The sequence below is a fragment of the Triturus cristatus genome, chromosome 4_1 (genome assembly GCF_964204655.1).
Source record: "Triturus cristatus chromosome 4_1, aTriCri1.1, whole genome shotgun sequence".
Lineage (NCBI taxonomy): Eukaryota > Metazoa > Chordata > Amphibia > Caudata > Salamandridae > Triturus > Triturus cristatus.
Window position 1 is genome coordinate 460,190,396 of NC_140585.1, and position 16,120 is coordinate 460,206,515.

Sequence of the window (16,120 nt, forward strand, 5' to 3'; positions counted from 1 at the left end):
TCTACTGACACAGCAGTGTTCTGGAATTAAAAATGGGAGAAGGGGCTTTGAGATCATTTCTGGTACTGGGGGGAGCAGTCTTTCGCTGATGGATTTCAATGTGACAATCTTGTCGGCAAAGTATTTAGAAAACTCCTCACATCTGGACTCATCTATTTGGTTGGTTGAAGTGGAGGATTTCTTTGAAAATCTGTAACAAATCCTTGGGAGAACACATGGCAGACTTACACTTTTCTCTGGGATTTCTCTTTGCTTTATATAGCATCTTTTTGCAGTTGAACCTTGCGGCTTTGAGCTAAAGAAGCATGATTTCTGAAGGGTATTTCTCCCATTTAAGTTTAGCCACTGAGAAATTATGTCTTTATACATCGAGTTGGCTAGAGTACCAATGGGAGGCTTTCCCTGATGATTTAACCTTGGACACTGAAGGACCCAATATGTTTAGGATGCTAGTAACATTCTTATTTTATTTTTGAACCTTAGATGTGAGGTCTATGGTGAGTAGGGCAAAGAAGTGTCTGAGGCTGTTAGCATCTCTTGGAATGCCATATTTCATAAAACACTTATGATTACTAGGGCTTTGGTTTTGGGAGAAACAGTGGTGGTAGTCAATGTAACAGCAAATATAGCTGTAAGTGGTCTCTAATGTCCATTGCAACAGTGTCCGATACTTGCACCAATTTGTCTTTGATGATGAAGTCTTCAATGGTTGATACTTTCATGTGGGTGCTGGAGGTTTATTGTTGGGAGAGCACATTGTCAGCGCACTAACTGTTAGAAATCTTTTCAGCTGGTTTGGGTTTCTGTCATTCTTCCAGGAAAGGTTGCAGTCACCAATTATTAGGACATCATTTTGGTTGATAAGCTGGGTACTCATGAATTTAATGAGGTCTTCAACAAATGCTACATTATTTTCAGGTGGATGATAAATGAAACTTGTTCGTGAAGAGGTTAATAGTAGGGCATTCAATAAAGGGTATGACTTGTGTCTCAATAAGTTTGCAATTCGAATTTTCTTTGAAGAATAATACAAATCCACCACCTGTTTTAGAGTGTCAGTCTTTATAGAGGATACTGTAGCCTGAAAGACGAAGGGTGCCAATAACAGGTAGCAAAGCTAGGTTGATTGAGGCTTCAGTGAGAGATGGAATATCCATATCTTTTTGATGAAGAAGTGTGGATAAGGCAGATAGTTTCTGATTTACAAGTATTGAGGGCACGTTTAATTATTTGAGTGGAGGTATATTTTACGGTGGTGAAAAGATGGTTAATGTGGTGAATTTGCTTAGACATGCTAATGAGGGTAATCTTGTGTCATCTGATCCTAAGAATGAGTATAATCTGTTGAGCGGTGGTCAGAGGAGATGCGGGGAGTTTAATGCCAGTATCAGAGAAGTAAGCAGCAATATGAAAGATTATGAGGAGTTTGGGAGGGTCATCTGAGATATTAGTGTTGATAGAAGACTTTTAGGATGTGGTGGAAGTGTAATGGTGATGAGATTGATTAGACATTTTTGAGCTACAGTATAGATTTTGTTGAATAGAGTCAGAATTAACAGATTCACTTTGATGAAGAATAAAGCCAGGTTGAGGACTGTTTGGATAGAAGGGAAAGTTGCAAGAGGGTGAAGCAGTGGATTCATATGTGGGCATGATGTGGGCAGTCGTGAGTATCAGTACTGTTGTTAGAAAGTGGTTTAGTGATTGGGTGGTTGTGAATCCGCCACAAGGAATAAGGGACAAGACCACAAACTTGTCAGGGTTAAACACAATTTCAACCTGGGCTACTGCCATCCCGGTAGCTATGACACATAGTAGGCAGGTTTAACTTAGTACAAGGTGTAACGTATGTAGCAGTAACAAAACGGTAAAAAAAATGTCAAAATGCAGTACAATAACAATCACAGAACCACTTTAATAAAATAGAGAAACATGTAATGAGCACAACGACACCAAAATGAAATATCTTACTAGGGGAACTGGAGATATGCTTTTTTTGAAGATTTATGGAAAAGAGCTACAAGAAGAGGAAAGCACCAATAAGTAGTCACTATTTGTGGTTGACCAAGTGTGATTTCAGGCCAACCACAAAGAAGCATAGGTTGGAGACACTTAGCGTCAATGTCCCAGTCAAACCTGACTTAATCTCAGAATTGGAAATCTTCCCTCTTGGCAAGGTGGTAGACTATCTTCCGAAGCCTTTTAAAGCCGTATGGCCACTGGATGGGGTCTCAATGTAGTTTTTTATTGGAAAAGCTAAGACTGAGAGAAATTAAAAAAAATTGACAGTGAAAATCTTTGCTTCTGGGGGGGTACTTTTCATATCGTCGCCTGGTCAAAATTTCTACCTTTGAATTTTATCATTTTTATGGAGCTCAAAATCCTCCAGTGGTGCACGCCTGAAGCTGTATCCAATGAAGTATCTTTGAAATCAAACACCTTTGCTGCAAGACTCCGCTGATGCTTCAAAGGTCTGGTAAATCCAAACATTTCACAACTTTCAGAGTTTCTGGAGCAGCTTCTTTTGGTCACTTCTTAGGCTCCCAGAACCTTAGAGACAGCACATACGGCCCGAACTCACTCCAGCAGAGTATGCCAGCATGGTCAATTTCAATTACAGTTGTTACTGGTCAGCTGGACTCTTCAGCAGGTCCAATACTTTTCTGGTCAAAAGAAGATCTATAGAATGTTCTGATGATCTATGCATTAAGTGTCACTTTTATAGAATTCACTAGCCTGTGGGTCGGGTGACTCCTGGACACTCTGAAACCAATGGAAGAAGTTCCTGACGGCAATCCTTAGCTGTTTGCCTTGCTGCAAATTATACCACAGTGCACTGTTCTGAGGTTAATCAAAGATGGCAATATAATTCTGCCCTTGAAGCAACCTTGAATTTCCATGGAATTGGGTTCCTTTCTGTCAAGTGGCTTGCAGGCTTAAAAGATGCAGAAGTCTGGATACACAGGTAGGACTGAAGCCATGTTTTATTTGTCAACCAAGCTAAAGGCACAAATAGCTGGGGTCCACATGTGAAATTTAACTTTTCCATGTCATTGTTGGATTTCCTGCACCATATACTGTGACCTTATTGGAAAGTTACATTTGCCAATTTGAGTTAACCAATTTTACCACTTAGGAGTCTGAGCACATGCACTGGGGACTAGGCATCAGTCCACACAAAATGGAGTGACCATGCAAAAAGAGAACTTTTGCAAAACTGTTACATGTTAAGTCTTCAGATGAGATAGGACAGGCCGTGGGAGGAGAAATGTTTGTGATGTTCCTTTCTGGACTAGGAGTGATATTGAGATGATCATAACTGTTTTCTGCGACAAGAGCCTTTATTGATGTCCACATGAAGGTGGTCCCAGCATTGGATATGGTAACATGTGTTGTCTAAGGGTACAGATTGTGGTAGAGATGGATTTGTTAGTTGAGTGCGGTGTAAGAGGATTAGGGATTAGAGCAGTAAGTCCATCTCCACCCATGTGCAGGTGTTATGCAGTTTGCATCTATTAGCATCTGGTAGGTATTGAGGTGTGATTGAAGCAGCTGGTGTTTTTTTCAGATATTTCTTGATTTTCTGGTAATGTTTATTAAGACCTGCACATATTTCCCTACAAATGCACAAGAATTGCACACCACTAAGATATATTTCTATCCGATAGTCAACTTTCCCATTGTCACAGGATGAGTAGATGGTACATATGTGCCAATCTGCCTATCATCTGACATTCAGTATATATTCCACAACAGGAAAAATATTCATTCATTAAATATCCAAGTGGTGTGCAATGCTATACATGTGATTACAGACATAGTGGCATGGTTTCCAGTGAACGCCTATGTTTTTTTCATATTCAGACACAGTGGCATTTATGCAAGGTTGTAAAAACGAGATTTTGACAATGGTTACATTTTGGGTTATATACCTATCTAAATGCTTTTTGTTATTGAAAAGCATACATATTAAGAACTGTGTGACATGGCATCCTTAATGTGTTTTCCGCTAACATTTTGTCTTCAGACCTCCTGTTTTTGCTCACTTTGTTTTTACTGGCCTTAGCATTCTATGCACTTTACCACTACTAACCAGTGCTAAAGTACTTGTGGTCTTGCCCTAAAACATGGTAACATTGGCTCATATCCAATTGGCGGATATTTTATGTCCCTAATAAAGAGCACTATAGGTGCCCAGGACCTGTAAATTAAATGCTACTAATTGGCCTACAGCACTGATTGTGCTATTCACCTAAGTAGCCCTTTAAAGATGTCTCAGGTCTGCCGTTGTACAGCCTGTCGGTGCAGTTTTCAACTGTCATGTCTACCTGGTTAGATAAGCGTCTTGCCCGGCCCAAAACATTTTTAATACATATAAGTCACCCCTAGGTTAGGCCCTGGCCAGCCTTAAGAGCTGAAAAACTTTTAAATTCATTTTTTCACTAATGCAAGGCCTATATGTCTCATAGGATAACATTGGGATTGCCTTATCATATTTTATAAGTGTAATTTCCAAATGAGAAGATATCACTGGTTCATGTCTGGTGTCTCTGGAATTCGAATTTAAAATCAGATTTTAAATTTCATTTCTAAAAATGTTACTGTCTTGCCAGTTGGTGCCTGCAGCGTGTTTCTGGTCATATGACTGGGAGTGGTTGGCAGTTGGGCTTTGTGTATTCCTCCTAGAAAGCCACACACAATGTGAGTTTAATTGTGATTGAGAGAGCTATCACTGACAGGAGGGGAGGGAGGAGCTGGGACCAGCCTCACCTACACCTGCATAGGCTGTGTCCTGTCTTCACACATAAGGCTGCATACCCCCTGCACTAAGTCTGGAGCCAGGACTGGCTATAAAAGTCAATATCTCCAGTTCTACTTATTGGATTTTTGTCATTTTGGTCTTGTTTTATTTAATAAAATCACTCTATTTTTCTACACCTAGTATGGTATCTGTTTATGTTGAGTTTTCACTGGATTGCTATTTGGATTGTTGCATTAATACTTTACACATTGCCGTCAAGTTAAGCCTGACTGCTCTGTGCCAAGCTACCAGAGTGTGAGCACAGGTTAATTTAGGGTTTGCTTGAGCCTTACCCTGACAAGGATTGTGGTTGCTGTTTGACCGGAGCTCACACCCCAGTCAAGCAGTAACCCAATTTCTAACAATAATGTAATGTTTAAGAGTCTACATTGTTATTGTTGGTGATAGTACATACACCATACAGCCATGGATACTGTCTCCATATCTGCATTCAATCACATGGAATCAGCACCATTACAATGTGGCACACATAACATCTATGTGTGTCATTGAGTGCACATTTGGAACAATGAAATGCAGATTCAAATGTCTACACAAGAGGAGCAGTGCCTCATAATATTCTCCTGAAATAAGTTGCGCAATTAGAGTAACATCGACAGTTCTGCACAATATAGAATCTCACCGAGGCTTAGTAGTTACTGTAGCTGAATCGAAGGAAAAGGAAAACAGCTACCACCAATATGCACCCACTCTGTCACCAGACCATACCTCATAATTCCACAGAGCCTCTTTTCCTCAACTAGGTTGCCCAGATCAAGTGCTACCTCCATTAACTGCCTGTCCCATCCAGGGCTGGTCACTCTGCCCTCAGATAGACATTTTGCCACTTTGTTTATGTCAAATCCCTTTTTTTCCAGGTTGGAAAATGAGGTTTTCCCAGGTGCATCATTAGTGCTCCCACCTGAGGCTGGACCTACCTGCCTTCCACTCAACACTCCATCATCTTCCTTAAAATGAAGTGACAGCAAGCATTTATCTTTCAATGCTGCCATACATGTATACAGATTTCATCTATGCAGAATGCTTAGCTAAAGGTGAATAGCACAGACCTCTGCAGATGAGGGAGCAGTCAGACTTTAAGCTATTTGTGTAGCTCCTGTATTGTGACAACTGTGTTTAATGTGTTGAGCATGAGCCTTTTTTTCTCAGTGAACAGTTGATTTCTTTTTTACTAAACAGAAAGAGTACTACACTCTTTGTCATTGTTTTTACCTTTTTTGTTTCTTGAATGTGAGACAAATGGGTCAGGAAAATAATTCACTGGTCCTAAATTTGAGCAATCAGTTGATCAGATACCAATAATTTGTTCTTGTGGTATTAACGTTGTTGCTGAACAATTCTGTCTCATGCACACATCTTGTGAGTGACTTAAATGGTCTGTCCTTATGAGGAATATTGAGACACTTTGAAAATATCTTTAGCTGGACTATGGACATAGCATAAACATAACATAACACCAGGTGTACGTATAGCCCACACATTCAGCCTGAGGAGTCTCTTGCCACTATTGATAGATAGCAGCTGTTTAAAATGTATTTGTGTCAACCAGTATGCCTGTTTTGCTGCTGTTTTGAATTATGGAGTGCACCTAAATGGGTCATTTGCTACATTTCCAGAAATAGGATAAAATAGTAATTCATTATATAAAGAACATATTCTTTGTTGGTTCCAAAGGGAGGAGTCATTGTTGGATAAATGGTAAAGAACTGGACATGGTCGATGAATACTGTTATATAGTAGCAAAAATAGACGATACATTTTCAGGCCCTTCCCCTCTTTGAAAAAAGCATGATGAGATCCACTATGCATGGTGCTATTACATTTAAATGACAGTATTGATGTTTGGCAGTATTTCTACTTCTAACATGGCACAGGTCTGAAATTACACTGGAGATCAACTACGGTTCGCTAGGTCAGTGGACTGAAATCTGAAGAGGCTTGAGTTCCCTCAAAGGCCTGCATAGAAAGAAGCACACATGCTTAGGGGCTGATTCTGATTTCGGTTGGAAGGTGTCGGCCGGATTCCTGTCCGACCGAGCCATTCTGATGGGCTCGGTCAGAAAGGAATACGACTCGGATTTCCGGATTGCGGATGACAGGCTCTGAGAGCCCGTCCGCCGTCCGGAAATCCCTCAGTACTCCCCCGGCCGCCTCTTTGCGACCGAGGGAGTACGATGGCAGTTTTTCACTGCCTTTTCGTGCCGGTCTTTCCGGCGTGAAAAGGCAGTCGGAAACAGTCTTTGGGGGCCCCCAGTGGGGCCCCCATGGGTGTGAGGCTGCCGAATGGTGGCCTGAGGGCACCTATGGTGCCCCACTGTGGATCCCTGCACCCGGTGGCAGGCACCTTGGGGCGCCGGCCACAGGGTGCAGGGATGAACTGCACCCCTGCTTTTCGCACTGCAAGCAGGCATTCCGCTCAGAATGCATGCTTGCATTATGAAGTATACGAATGCGTCCGAACCCTGTTCGGGCGCATCGTACTTGCAGGACCGTAACCGACGACAGCAGGTCGGTCAGTTACGGCTCCTGACCGATGTCAGACGGACCTGAGTCCGTCCGACATCGGAATCAGACCCTTAATTGTTATTACCCATGCCTTTATATCCTAAGAGCTGATAGTTACCCTTACTACAGTTATGAGTCGGAGTTGAAAGCAATAGCATATAAAAAGGCTGGCATTGCCCTGAAGGTAAGGGCAATAAGGATATTAGTACACTGTGCCTCGCCAAAAAATAGAAAGTGCTGTATGAGTTGCCTCGTATCTGATTGATTGGGTGTAAAAACATTTCTCCATAGCCCTGCAGCACTTCCCCTCCATTGAAGCAGTTGGTTCACACACAGTCTTGGAATCGTTGATCCAGAGGGAAGACCTGAAAGTAGAATTTATCCAGTTTGGCTCCGATAAAAGAAAGCTGCTGCGAAGGACTCAGGTGTGACTTTGGTAATTTGATGGTGAATACCAGTAGTGAGGTTCACAGTTATCTGGAGGTGGTCTACGACAGATTGTGGAAAGCCCGTCTGCAGCAGCCTGTTGTCAAGGTAGGGGTAGACTGGGACCCCCAACCTCCAATAGTACACTGCAACCACCACCATCATAATCTTTGTGTGGTGGGATTGCCCCACCGTCTATCTCTGCCATCAAAAGTGCAAGGAGATTGGTCATGTTGGAAGCCCTGCTCTCTCTTTCAGACTGTGTTTGTAAATACTGGGTGAGGTAAGAAGAATAGTAGCATTAAACAGAGTGGACTTGCTTGAATGAAGGACTGCGGGGAATTCACTAGACATAATCGTACATGGTGAAATAACAATTGTAATCTCAATTGACATGGTCATTAAAGTCAGTGTATTATCCGTGAATAGCTCAGGGCAATTTTCTATGATCAGTGAAAGTAGCTCTTATCCTAATAAATGTTACCAATCCCTACATACATTTTCTTGGTCTTCTAATGGATTGCGAGCCTACAAAGCCAATGTAGAAACAGGTAGTAAAAAATATGGGTTCTCCGATGTCATCACAAACAGGATCTAAATTGTATCAGTTTCAAATAGATTGGACAGCAAGACAAAGTCCAGCTGTCATTTTCATAATTCAAGATCGGTCAGAAAAGTATGGTGTTCCTCTTTGACAGTTTGCAACTTTAGAAGCTACCAGTGCATGGGTGTATTGTAGAAAGATAGAACTATGTCTTTAGGTCCTTACTGAAAGTGGTGAGAGAGCCGCTATTTGTTATAGCAAATGGTAGCTTATTCCATAATTTTGCTGTGTCGTTCAAGATACTACGAGCTCCCCAGCATAAGGTTCGGATCCTGGGAACCATCAAGAGTCTGGCGTCAGAAGAGCGCAGTTGTCTGGCTGGGTGATACCAGGAAAAAAGCTTCTTGAGAAACATTGGTCCGGAGTCATTTAAGGCCTTGTAAGCAAGACATAGCACTTTGAACTTAATGCGCTGTGCCACCGAGAGCCAGTGAAGTCTTCGAATTTCCTTAGTTACAGACTCATATTTAGGGACATTTAGAAGAAGTCTTGCAGATGCGTTTTGAATCATCTGGAGCTTTTTTAGGTATTGCTTCTGCATTTTAATGTAAAGCCCATTGCAGTAGTCTAGCTTTGACAGCACAAGTGTAGTCACTACCGCCCTTTTGGAGTCGTCAGGAATATAAGGTAGAGCCTTCTTCAATATGTTGATCAGAAAATGGGCGGTAGAGACGATGGCATTGGTCTGCTGAGATAAGGTGAGTTTATTATCACTCAGCGCCCCTAAGTTTTTTGCCTTCTGGACTGGTTTTGGCGGTTCCCCCATATCCGCCGGCCACCAAAGGTCGTCCCATCTGGGTTGGAAATCCCCAAAGATTACCACTTCGGTTTTCCCAGAATTGAGCCTAAGACAATGGTTTTCCATCCATCTATTTAGTCCACCATGCAGATTTGAAACTGCATTGATGGGGAGGCTTGATTTTTATACGCTGCCCCACCATCTAGGTGTCATCGGCGTATGAAGTAAGGCTAAAGCCAAAGTCTTGGATCAACGGGACAAGTTCTGAAACATAAATGTTAAAAAGTGCAGGGCTAAGCGACAAGCCTGTGGGACCCCGCCTGGGAGGACGTAAGGTTCTGATTTGGACTGGACTAGTGCCACCGTTTGTCTCCTATACTTTAGAAAAGAGGACAGCAGGGCTAGTGCCAGGCTCTTGACCCCTAGCGTTTCCAGCCACGCTAGCAGTAGGTTATGATCCACAGTATCAAAGGCCACCGAGAGATCAAGGCGGATGAGGGCGGCGGAGCACCCATTATCCATCACCTTCCTGATCTCTTCGGTGACTTTAATTAGTGCTGTTTCTGTACTGTGTTCTGGAGTAAGCAAAATTGGAAGGGATCGAGTAAGTCATTTTCTTGTATGGACTGGGATAGCTGCCTGTTAATAATTTTCTCCACTATTTTTGCCGGTGGTGGAAATCTAGATTTTGGGCAATAGTTATTGGAGCCAGAGTTGTCTAGATTGTTTTTATTTGATCAGAGGCAGTATTGACGCGTCCTTCCTCATGGACGGAAAGGTGCCGGAAATGAACATATTGTTAAAGATTTCTGTAAGCAAAGGGCTAACCGCCTTGGCAATCTCTTTCAAAAAAGCGGGAGGTTTGGAGGTAACCAACCCAAAATTAGATTTCTCCTCTCAGGATTATAAAAACTAGGACATAGTATATTGCGTAAGCTGGTACTTCTCATAAATTGTCCCGGGATTGTCTGAAATGCATTTATTAAGAGTGGAAACAACTCTGAGTATGTGCCAGAGTTTGCGCATAATATTGTAAAACATGTGACTGAGATTGTGATAGGATGTAATCACAGAAACCCTGTTGTTATTTTTGTTCCTCTCATATTATCATTGAGTAGCCTATTATGCTCAGTTTTCAATATCTGTTGTTTAGCAGCAGAAATGATTTTTGATGGATATCCTCTTGCTAGAAATCTTTTTTCAGCTATATCTATCTCTGATCTGATCTAAAAACCTCATCCTCACTACAATGATGTACTATCCGAGTCATCTCTCCAAAAGGTATAGGCAAAACCTGTGACCTAGGATGTGAGGAATGGACATGTGGAATGGAATTACATGCTGTGGACTTTCTATGTAATACTTTAGGTCTCTTCTTGTTTCTTCTGATCTTTCTGAGTCTGTAGCCTTGGTTATTTCTATACTTTTAATTCCTTTGCTCTTAAAAAAGATTTTTCTGGAACAAACTTTTCAACTGAGCACAACAGTGCCTTTTGCTTATTTTTGTGAATAACAAAATTATTAATATGTAATACACTGTGATGACTTTTATTAATCAATTAACTGATTTGGTACAGTGTCTTAAGTATGTATATTTCAAACTTACAGCCTTGATAAAGCTGTCAAATGATGAAACATGTGTGGGTTGTTCATTTTTGGAGCCCAACTGATTTGGGTGTTTCAGAAATAAAAAACGTTTTGGAACTATAGACCTATAGTGTGTCTTCAGATATATTTCACTCTTAATTCATGTACTATAATTTTACGTATTTCTTAAGAATACCTTTGGACCTTTCGGATTGATGGACTAAAATAGTCCAATTATGAGGTGCTCTGGAAATCTCATCATGTTTGAAATATTTAAAAGTTTCCTATATATGTCAAACACTGGATAGGTGACGTTCTGTTTGTTTTTCCATTTGAGCACACGTTACCTTATGTTTGTGTCTTTACGCCTACCCTGAATTTGTGATGTGCTAGCTGAGCTGTTGGACCAATGTCACTTGTGTTTTTGTTTATTGACTCATAGCTGAGCTGAATAGACCTTGGCTGCATTTAGAGTAGTGGGAGGAGTTTCACTTGCACCTGAGTAGGCAGTGCCTTCTCTGCACAATGCTGTCTCCATCTCCGGCAGTAAAACTGGGCCCGAGAGGGCAGAACTGGTTTGGACTGGGCTCAGAGACCCTTGCCACAAAGAGAAAATGGGGTATAAGTAGTGGACTTTAAACCCCAGAGAATTAGATCACTTCTGGACTCAAGAGGAACCTCGACCAAGGAGAAGAGGTGGAGAGCTGGAAGGAGGAATACTGCCCCTTTGCTGTGTGTGCCTTGCTGGGGTGACCTGCAGTTGCTGCTTCTGCCAAGGAGCGGACCTACTTGAAGAAGTTTCTCCAAGGGTTTATGTGTGCTGGCCTCCTGTTCTGAAGTCTCAGGGACAGAAAGACTTCACCTGCAACCTATTGACCAACACTTGGACTCCTGTGTGGACTCCTGCATTCAAAAGGGCATCAGTTCCAGTTCCTGGACCCTGGGAATTGTGTGGTTGGTGCTGCAATACAAGAAAACCATCTCTGATGCTCGTTAATTGAAAGACGCATTGCCTCACCTACACAGCAGCTCCGGCGCCCCTCAACGGCATCCCCGATGCAAGTGGTCTCACTGACGCCATCTCCGCCAGAGCTTGCATCCTGTTATCGCAGAGCTGAGAACTGAGGAGGGCGACTTCAGGAACTCTTTGACTTGGCATTGCCTAACCGGAACTAACACCTCACTGCCGACACTGCCGTCTTCCCCTGTCCTGGACTAGACGCATCGCCTCCTCCCAGACACTACACATCACCTCCCCCGTGGCAACCAGGGGACTGGCCTCAGCCTGGGCACTGCTCCTCACCTCCATGATGCCTGTCATCGTCCATAGACTTTGTTTTCCAAGGTACTGTTGTTTGGGGTCTGTGTGACTCAGTACCCGACGCCGCATGCCTCGCATTCTGCACCGTACATTGAATGTATACCTGTCACGAATCCGTAATAGCCCCATTTGGAGCTATTTTGTTTCTACAAGTTCTATTTCTGAAATAACTGCTCAAAAGTCATATTTGATACATGTATGCTGGATTTGGTTGTTTTGGTCTTGTTTAGTTTAGATAAAGATACTTTCTTTTTCTAAGCTGGTGTGGTGTCCATTTTTGTGGAGTACAAATACTTTACATATTGCCTTTGGGATTTGCCTGCATGCTCATGCCAGGCTACCAAGGGGGTGAGCAGGGGTTATCTAAAGTGTGTATCCCCCTTACCCTGACTAGAAGCAAGGGTCCCTACTTGGATAAAGGCTGCATACCTTTGCCAACTAGAGACCCCCATTTCTAACAACATCTGAAAGATCCGACCCTCCTAGCGGAGGAGCAGTTTGACTTTAGATCAGCACATGGTGCTGAATCAGTGCTGCTGCTGGAAAAGGAAGAACTCCAGATGACTTCAGATAGTGGTCAATCGGCGGTTCTGACATCAATTGATCGGTGAAGCCATTTTTGAGATGGCTAATCGTAAGGCACTACTGTAAAGATTAATAAAGAGTGGAATTCACGGTACATCATTAAATTGAATACGTTGATATCTGAGAGATAGATGTGAAGCGGTTCCTCTACCCCCATACTGATCGGATTTTAAAACAGTAGGGTATGGAGTGCCCCAAGGGTCAGTGCTTAGTCCGATTCCCTTTGATATCTATATGTGTCCTCTGATAACACTCATTAAATCTCAAAACACTAGGCTTGTCAACTATGCAACTATGCAGACGACATGCAATTGATATTGCCTTTGGAAAGCAGTCAGCCAGATGCATCGGACTCTTTTCACAATTGTCTGAAAGACCTCGTCCACCACCTTTGCAACAATACCTTAACATTCAATGGAGACAAAACAGAGATTCTCTCCCGTTAAGCCAGTGAAGTCCCCAGGATACCTCCAACTGATTTTTGGACGCTGATGATCTAAAAGCCTCACCAACGGTCTGTAACCTGGGGGTTAACTTTGATATTAAGTTAAGTAGCAGCTACCTGCTTTGCACCTCTTCGGAACCTAAGGCCACTCCTTGCTCATTCAGGCTAGAGCACTGATAGAGCAGAGTCCTGTTCTAAGCAGGCTCTATTATTGCAAGAGCTCTGCTACTAGGAGTACCAGACTACTAGGTAAATAGACTGTGTAGAGTACAAGCAGGTAGCGCAAAATTAGCAATAACAGGCCAAGAAAGTCACCGTCCTCCACCACCTTGAAGGAACTCCATTGGCTTCCAATCAAACAAAGAATAGCTTCTGAATCACTTTGAGTAGTCTTCCAAGCATTTCAGGGTAATGGCACTAAACCACTGCAAAGGAAACTAAAAAGATATGTCCCTAAGAGGAAACTAAGGTCAGCAACCACAAATCTTCAGGGAGGACGAGCTTTCGCTGTCAAGGCGGCTCAGCTTTGGAATAAATCACCGGCTTCATTGACGAACACTACTGACTTAATGCATTTCAGGAAAGCATTACAAACCTGACAATTCCCAAGTAATCTGTAGTAAATGTTCAAGCCATTCAGGAGAGGTAAGCGCCAGGATACCTGTTAGGTGACAGTGCGCTCTATAAATACTGTAAATAATATTAAATAATAATACACTACTTGGAAGGCAGTGAAAAGCATTGTATGTGATCACGAATAACATGACCATTTTCTAAGCAAGGAAACAGACGCTGTAGGTCAAGGTGAACAAACATGTAAAGACCAACAGTGCTCACCTGACCAGCGGTGTCCAATATTTCCATGGAAACAACTTCATCGTCAATGGTTGCTTGATGGCGATAAGTGGACTCTAAAAATAATGGCATTCAATTATTCAGCATGTGGTTTGTTTACTTACTAAAAGAAAGCAAACGCTGACTACTACATTACTTTGCAAAATTATATGTTCAGGTTTGAATTTCTTACCGTTTATTAAAAATAAACGTGTTTTCAATGTACACTGCTAACATTGTGAATATCAAAGCATGCATCTATGGCTAGTGACTAGTTCATAATCACAATAATCGCATACATCTTTAGCAACGATATTTCATGTGGTGCATGATTACTTCTCACACCCAAATGCACAGCCACTGATATTTGAAATTGTTGTAAAAAAAAATATTTACAGTACCATTAAGTGCAATTAAGACAAATAGCTCGGGCCACACACATAGGTGCTGAATTGTTCCACTTCTGCCCGTCCCATTCCATTTGGTATTACAAAATATCCCATTGTTTAATACTCAGTGGCCAGGTATGGTTAAGCATAGGTGCCTTCCCCAGCGGGCATGTGGTGTTCTCCATGGGAATGAGAGAAGTGTTTTTGTACCATGCTTAGAGAATGTGGTTACTAAAAAATGCTTCGTGAGGGAGGTCCAGGATACCGCGCACTGAGAAGGGAGTCTACAGTTCCATTTAGACAAAGAGAAGAATGGTCAACACGCCACTCCCAGGGCAGCAGACCATGCTGTCCCATTGACCGAAGCTCTCGCGCAATGTCAGCCCATTGATTCACAGATGCAAAGCGCTGCAGTGGCGGCAGATCGCACAGCTTACATTTATACTAACGCATGCATCCATTAATCGAGGGTGGGTGTATGTGTCCTTGAATGCACTCACAATGAGAGACCCTCTGTCCTTCCTCAAAAGCTTGAAGGCCTTTCAGCACAATTGTACAGCATACCAAATTCAACCAAAATCATTGGTTTGCATGGCACTCCGCAAAGCAGCCCTTGAACATATTGTACACCCACTGGCGTAACGAAACTTGAGGGGGCACCCCTGTAAGGTACAGCGAGGGGCCCCCTCCAGACTAAATTGGGAGCTCTCCTGCCAGAGTACTTTTCTGAGGGGGCCCCCTGGAGCTTGCCCCCCCCCCCCCCCGCACTGCGGGTGCTGTGGGGGCGTCTGCTACGGCTACTGTGTACACCTTTGAAGCTGTCCGGGGCACGTTACTGGCAATACGTTGGTTCATTTTCATGTGTTGCAGGCAGAGTGGGTTTGACTTTGCACTTCAGTCCAAGCATCAGTCCATCTCCTTCAGAGCTTGATTTCTTTGGCCTGGGACCTTTCAGTCAACGCTTTAAGATTCAGTCACATCTTGGATTAGTTAACACAAGCATTATAGTCTCACCATCTTTCTATTTGACGTGTGGGTGAATTCTTCTGCCTGGATTGGAGCGCACGAGGGACCATTTCAGATCTCAAAGGTACACTAGATCATCACAGTTTTGTTGTTAGATACAGCTCTTTATTTTAGAAATACAGTGCATCACCTCCCTTCCTCCTTCTTGCATACCACCTGCTCCTATCTCCTTCATCGTTACCAGTGCCTACTTCACAGAATCTTTTGCTTCTTGAGCCAGGATCCCCACTTTACAGAACTCTTCTAACATTTCGGCCAGATAATTGGTCTGTGTGGTTCTGGCATCAGACCTTTCATGATAGCCATGTTCAGTTGTTCCACACCTACATTACCTGTTAAGAAATTGGCCTCATGCTAGGGAGCCGGTTTGTTCTAAGTGACATGTGGTGTTTAAACTCTTTTGACTGCACCAAAAATGACCTATTTTGGCATACCACCTCCACCATTCAGTGATTTCTCAGTGGTATTGTTCGTCTTCCCCCTCTGCTCGCAGGGTTTTTACCCATCCTCTCTCTACCAATCCTTCAAAAGTAGCTAGTTATTCTTCAGTTTCGCATGCATGCTTAGTCATCTCATGCATTTGTCACACATGTGTGAGAAATTGGGTTGTTAGTTGTCTGGGGTGGGAGCCCTGCTCAAGCAGTAACCAAAATCCACGTCGGGGTAATTCACAAGTCACCGTTAAAGTAAACTGAGTTCAGCCGTCTGATAGCTTGGTACAGAGCAGTCAGGCCTAACCTAGAGGCAAAGTGTAAAGTATTTGTGCAATGCTTCAAACAGTAATACGGTGATAACACCACACAAAAAGGATTCCACACCATGTTAGAAAAACATAAC

At 42.7% G+C, this 16,120-nt stretch overlaps 1 protein-coding gene across 2 annotated transcripts in view; it reads right to left on the bottom strand.

Annotated features, from left to right (window-relative positions):
• RERG (RAS like estrogen regulated growth inhibitor) overlaps nt 1-16,120 on the bottom strand; it is a 644,587-nt gene that overhangs the window by 6,302 nt on the left and 622,165 nt on the right. For both annotated transcript variants that reach the window (XM_085650567.1, XM_085650566.1), the window contains one exon: nt 13,872-13,945. In XM_085650567.1, coding sequence (XP_085506693.1) covers nt 13,872-13,945 — 74 coding nt within the window. The remainder of the gene's footprint in view (nt 1-13,871; nt 13,946-16,120) is intronic.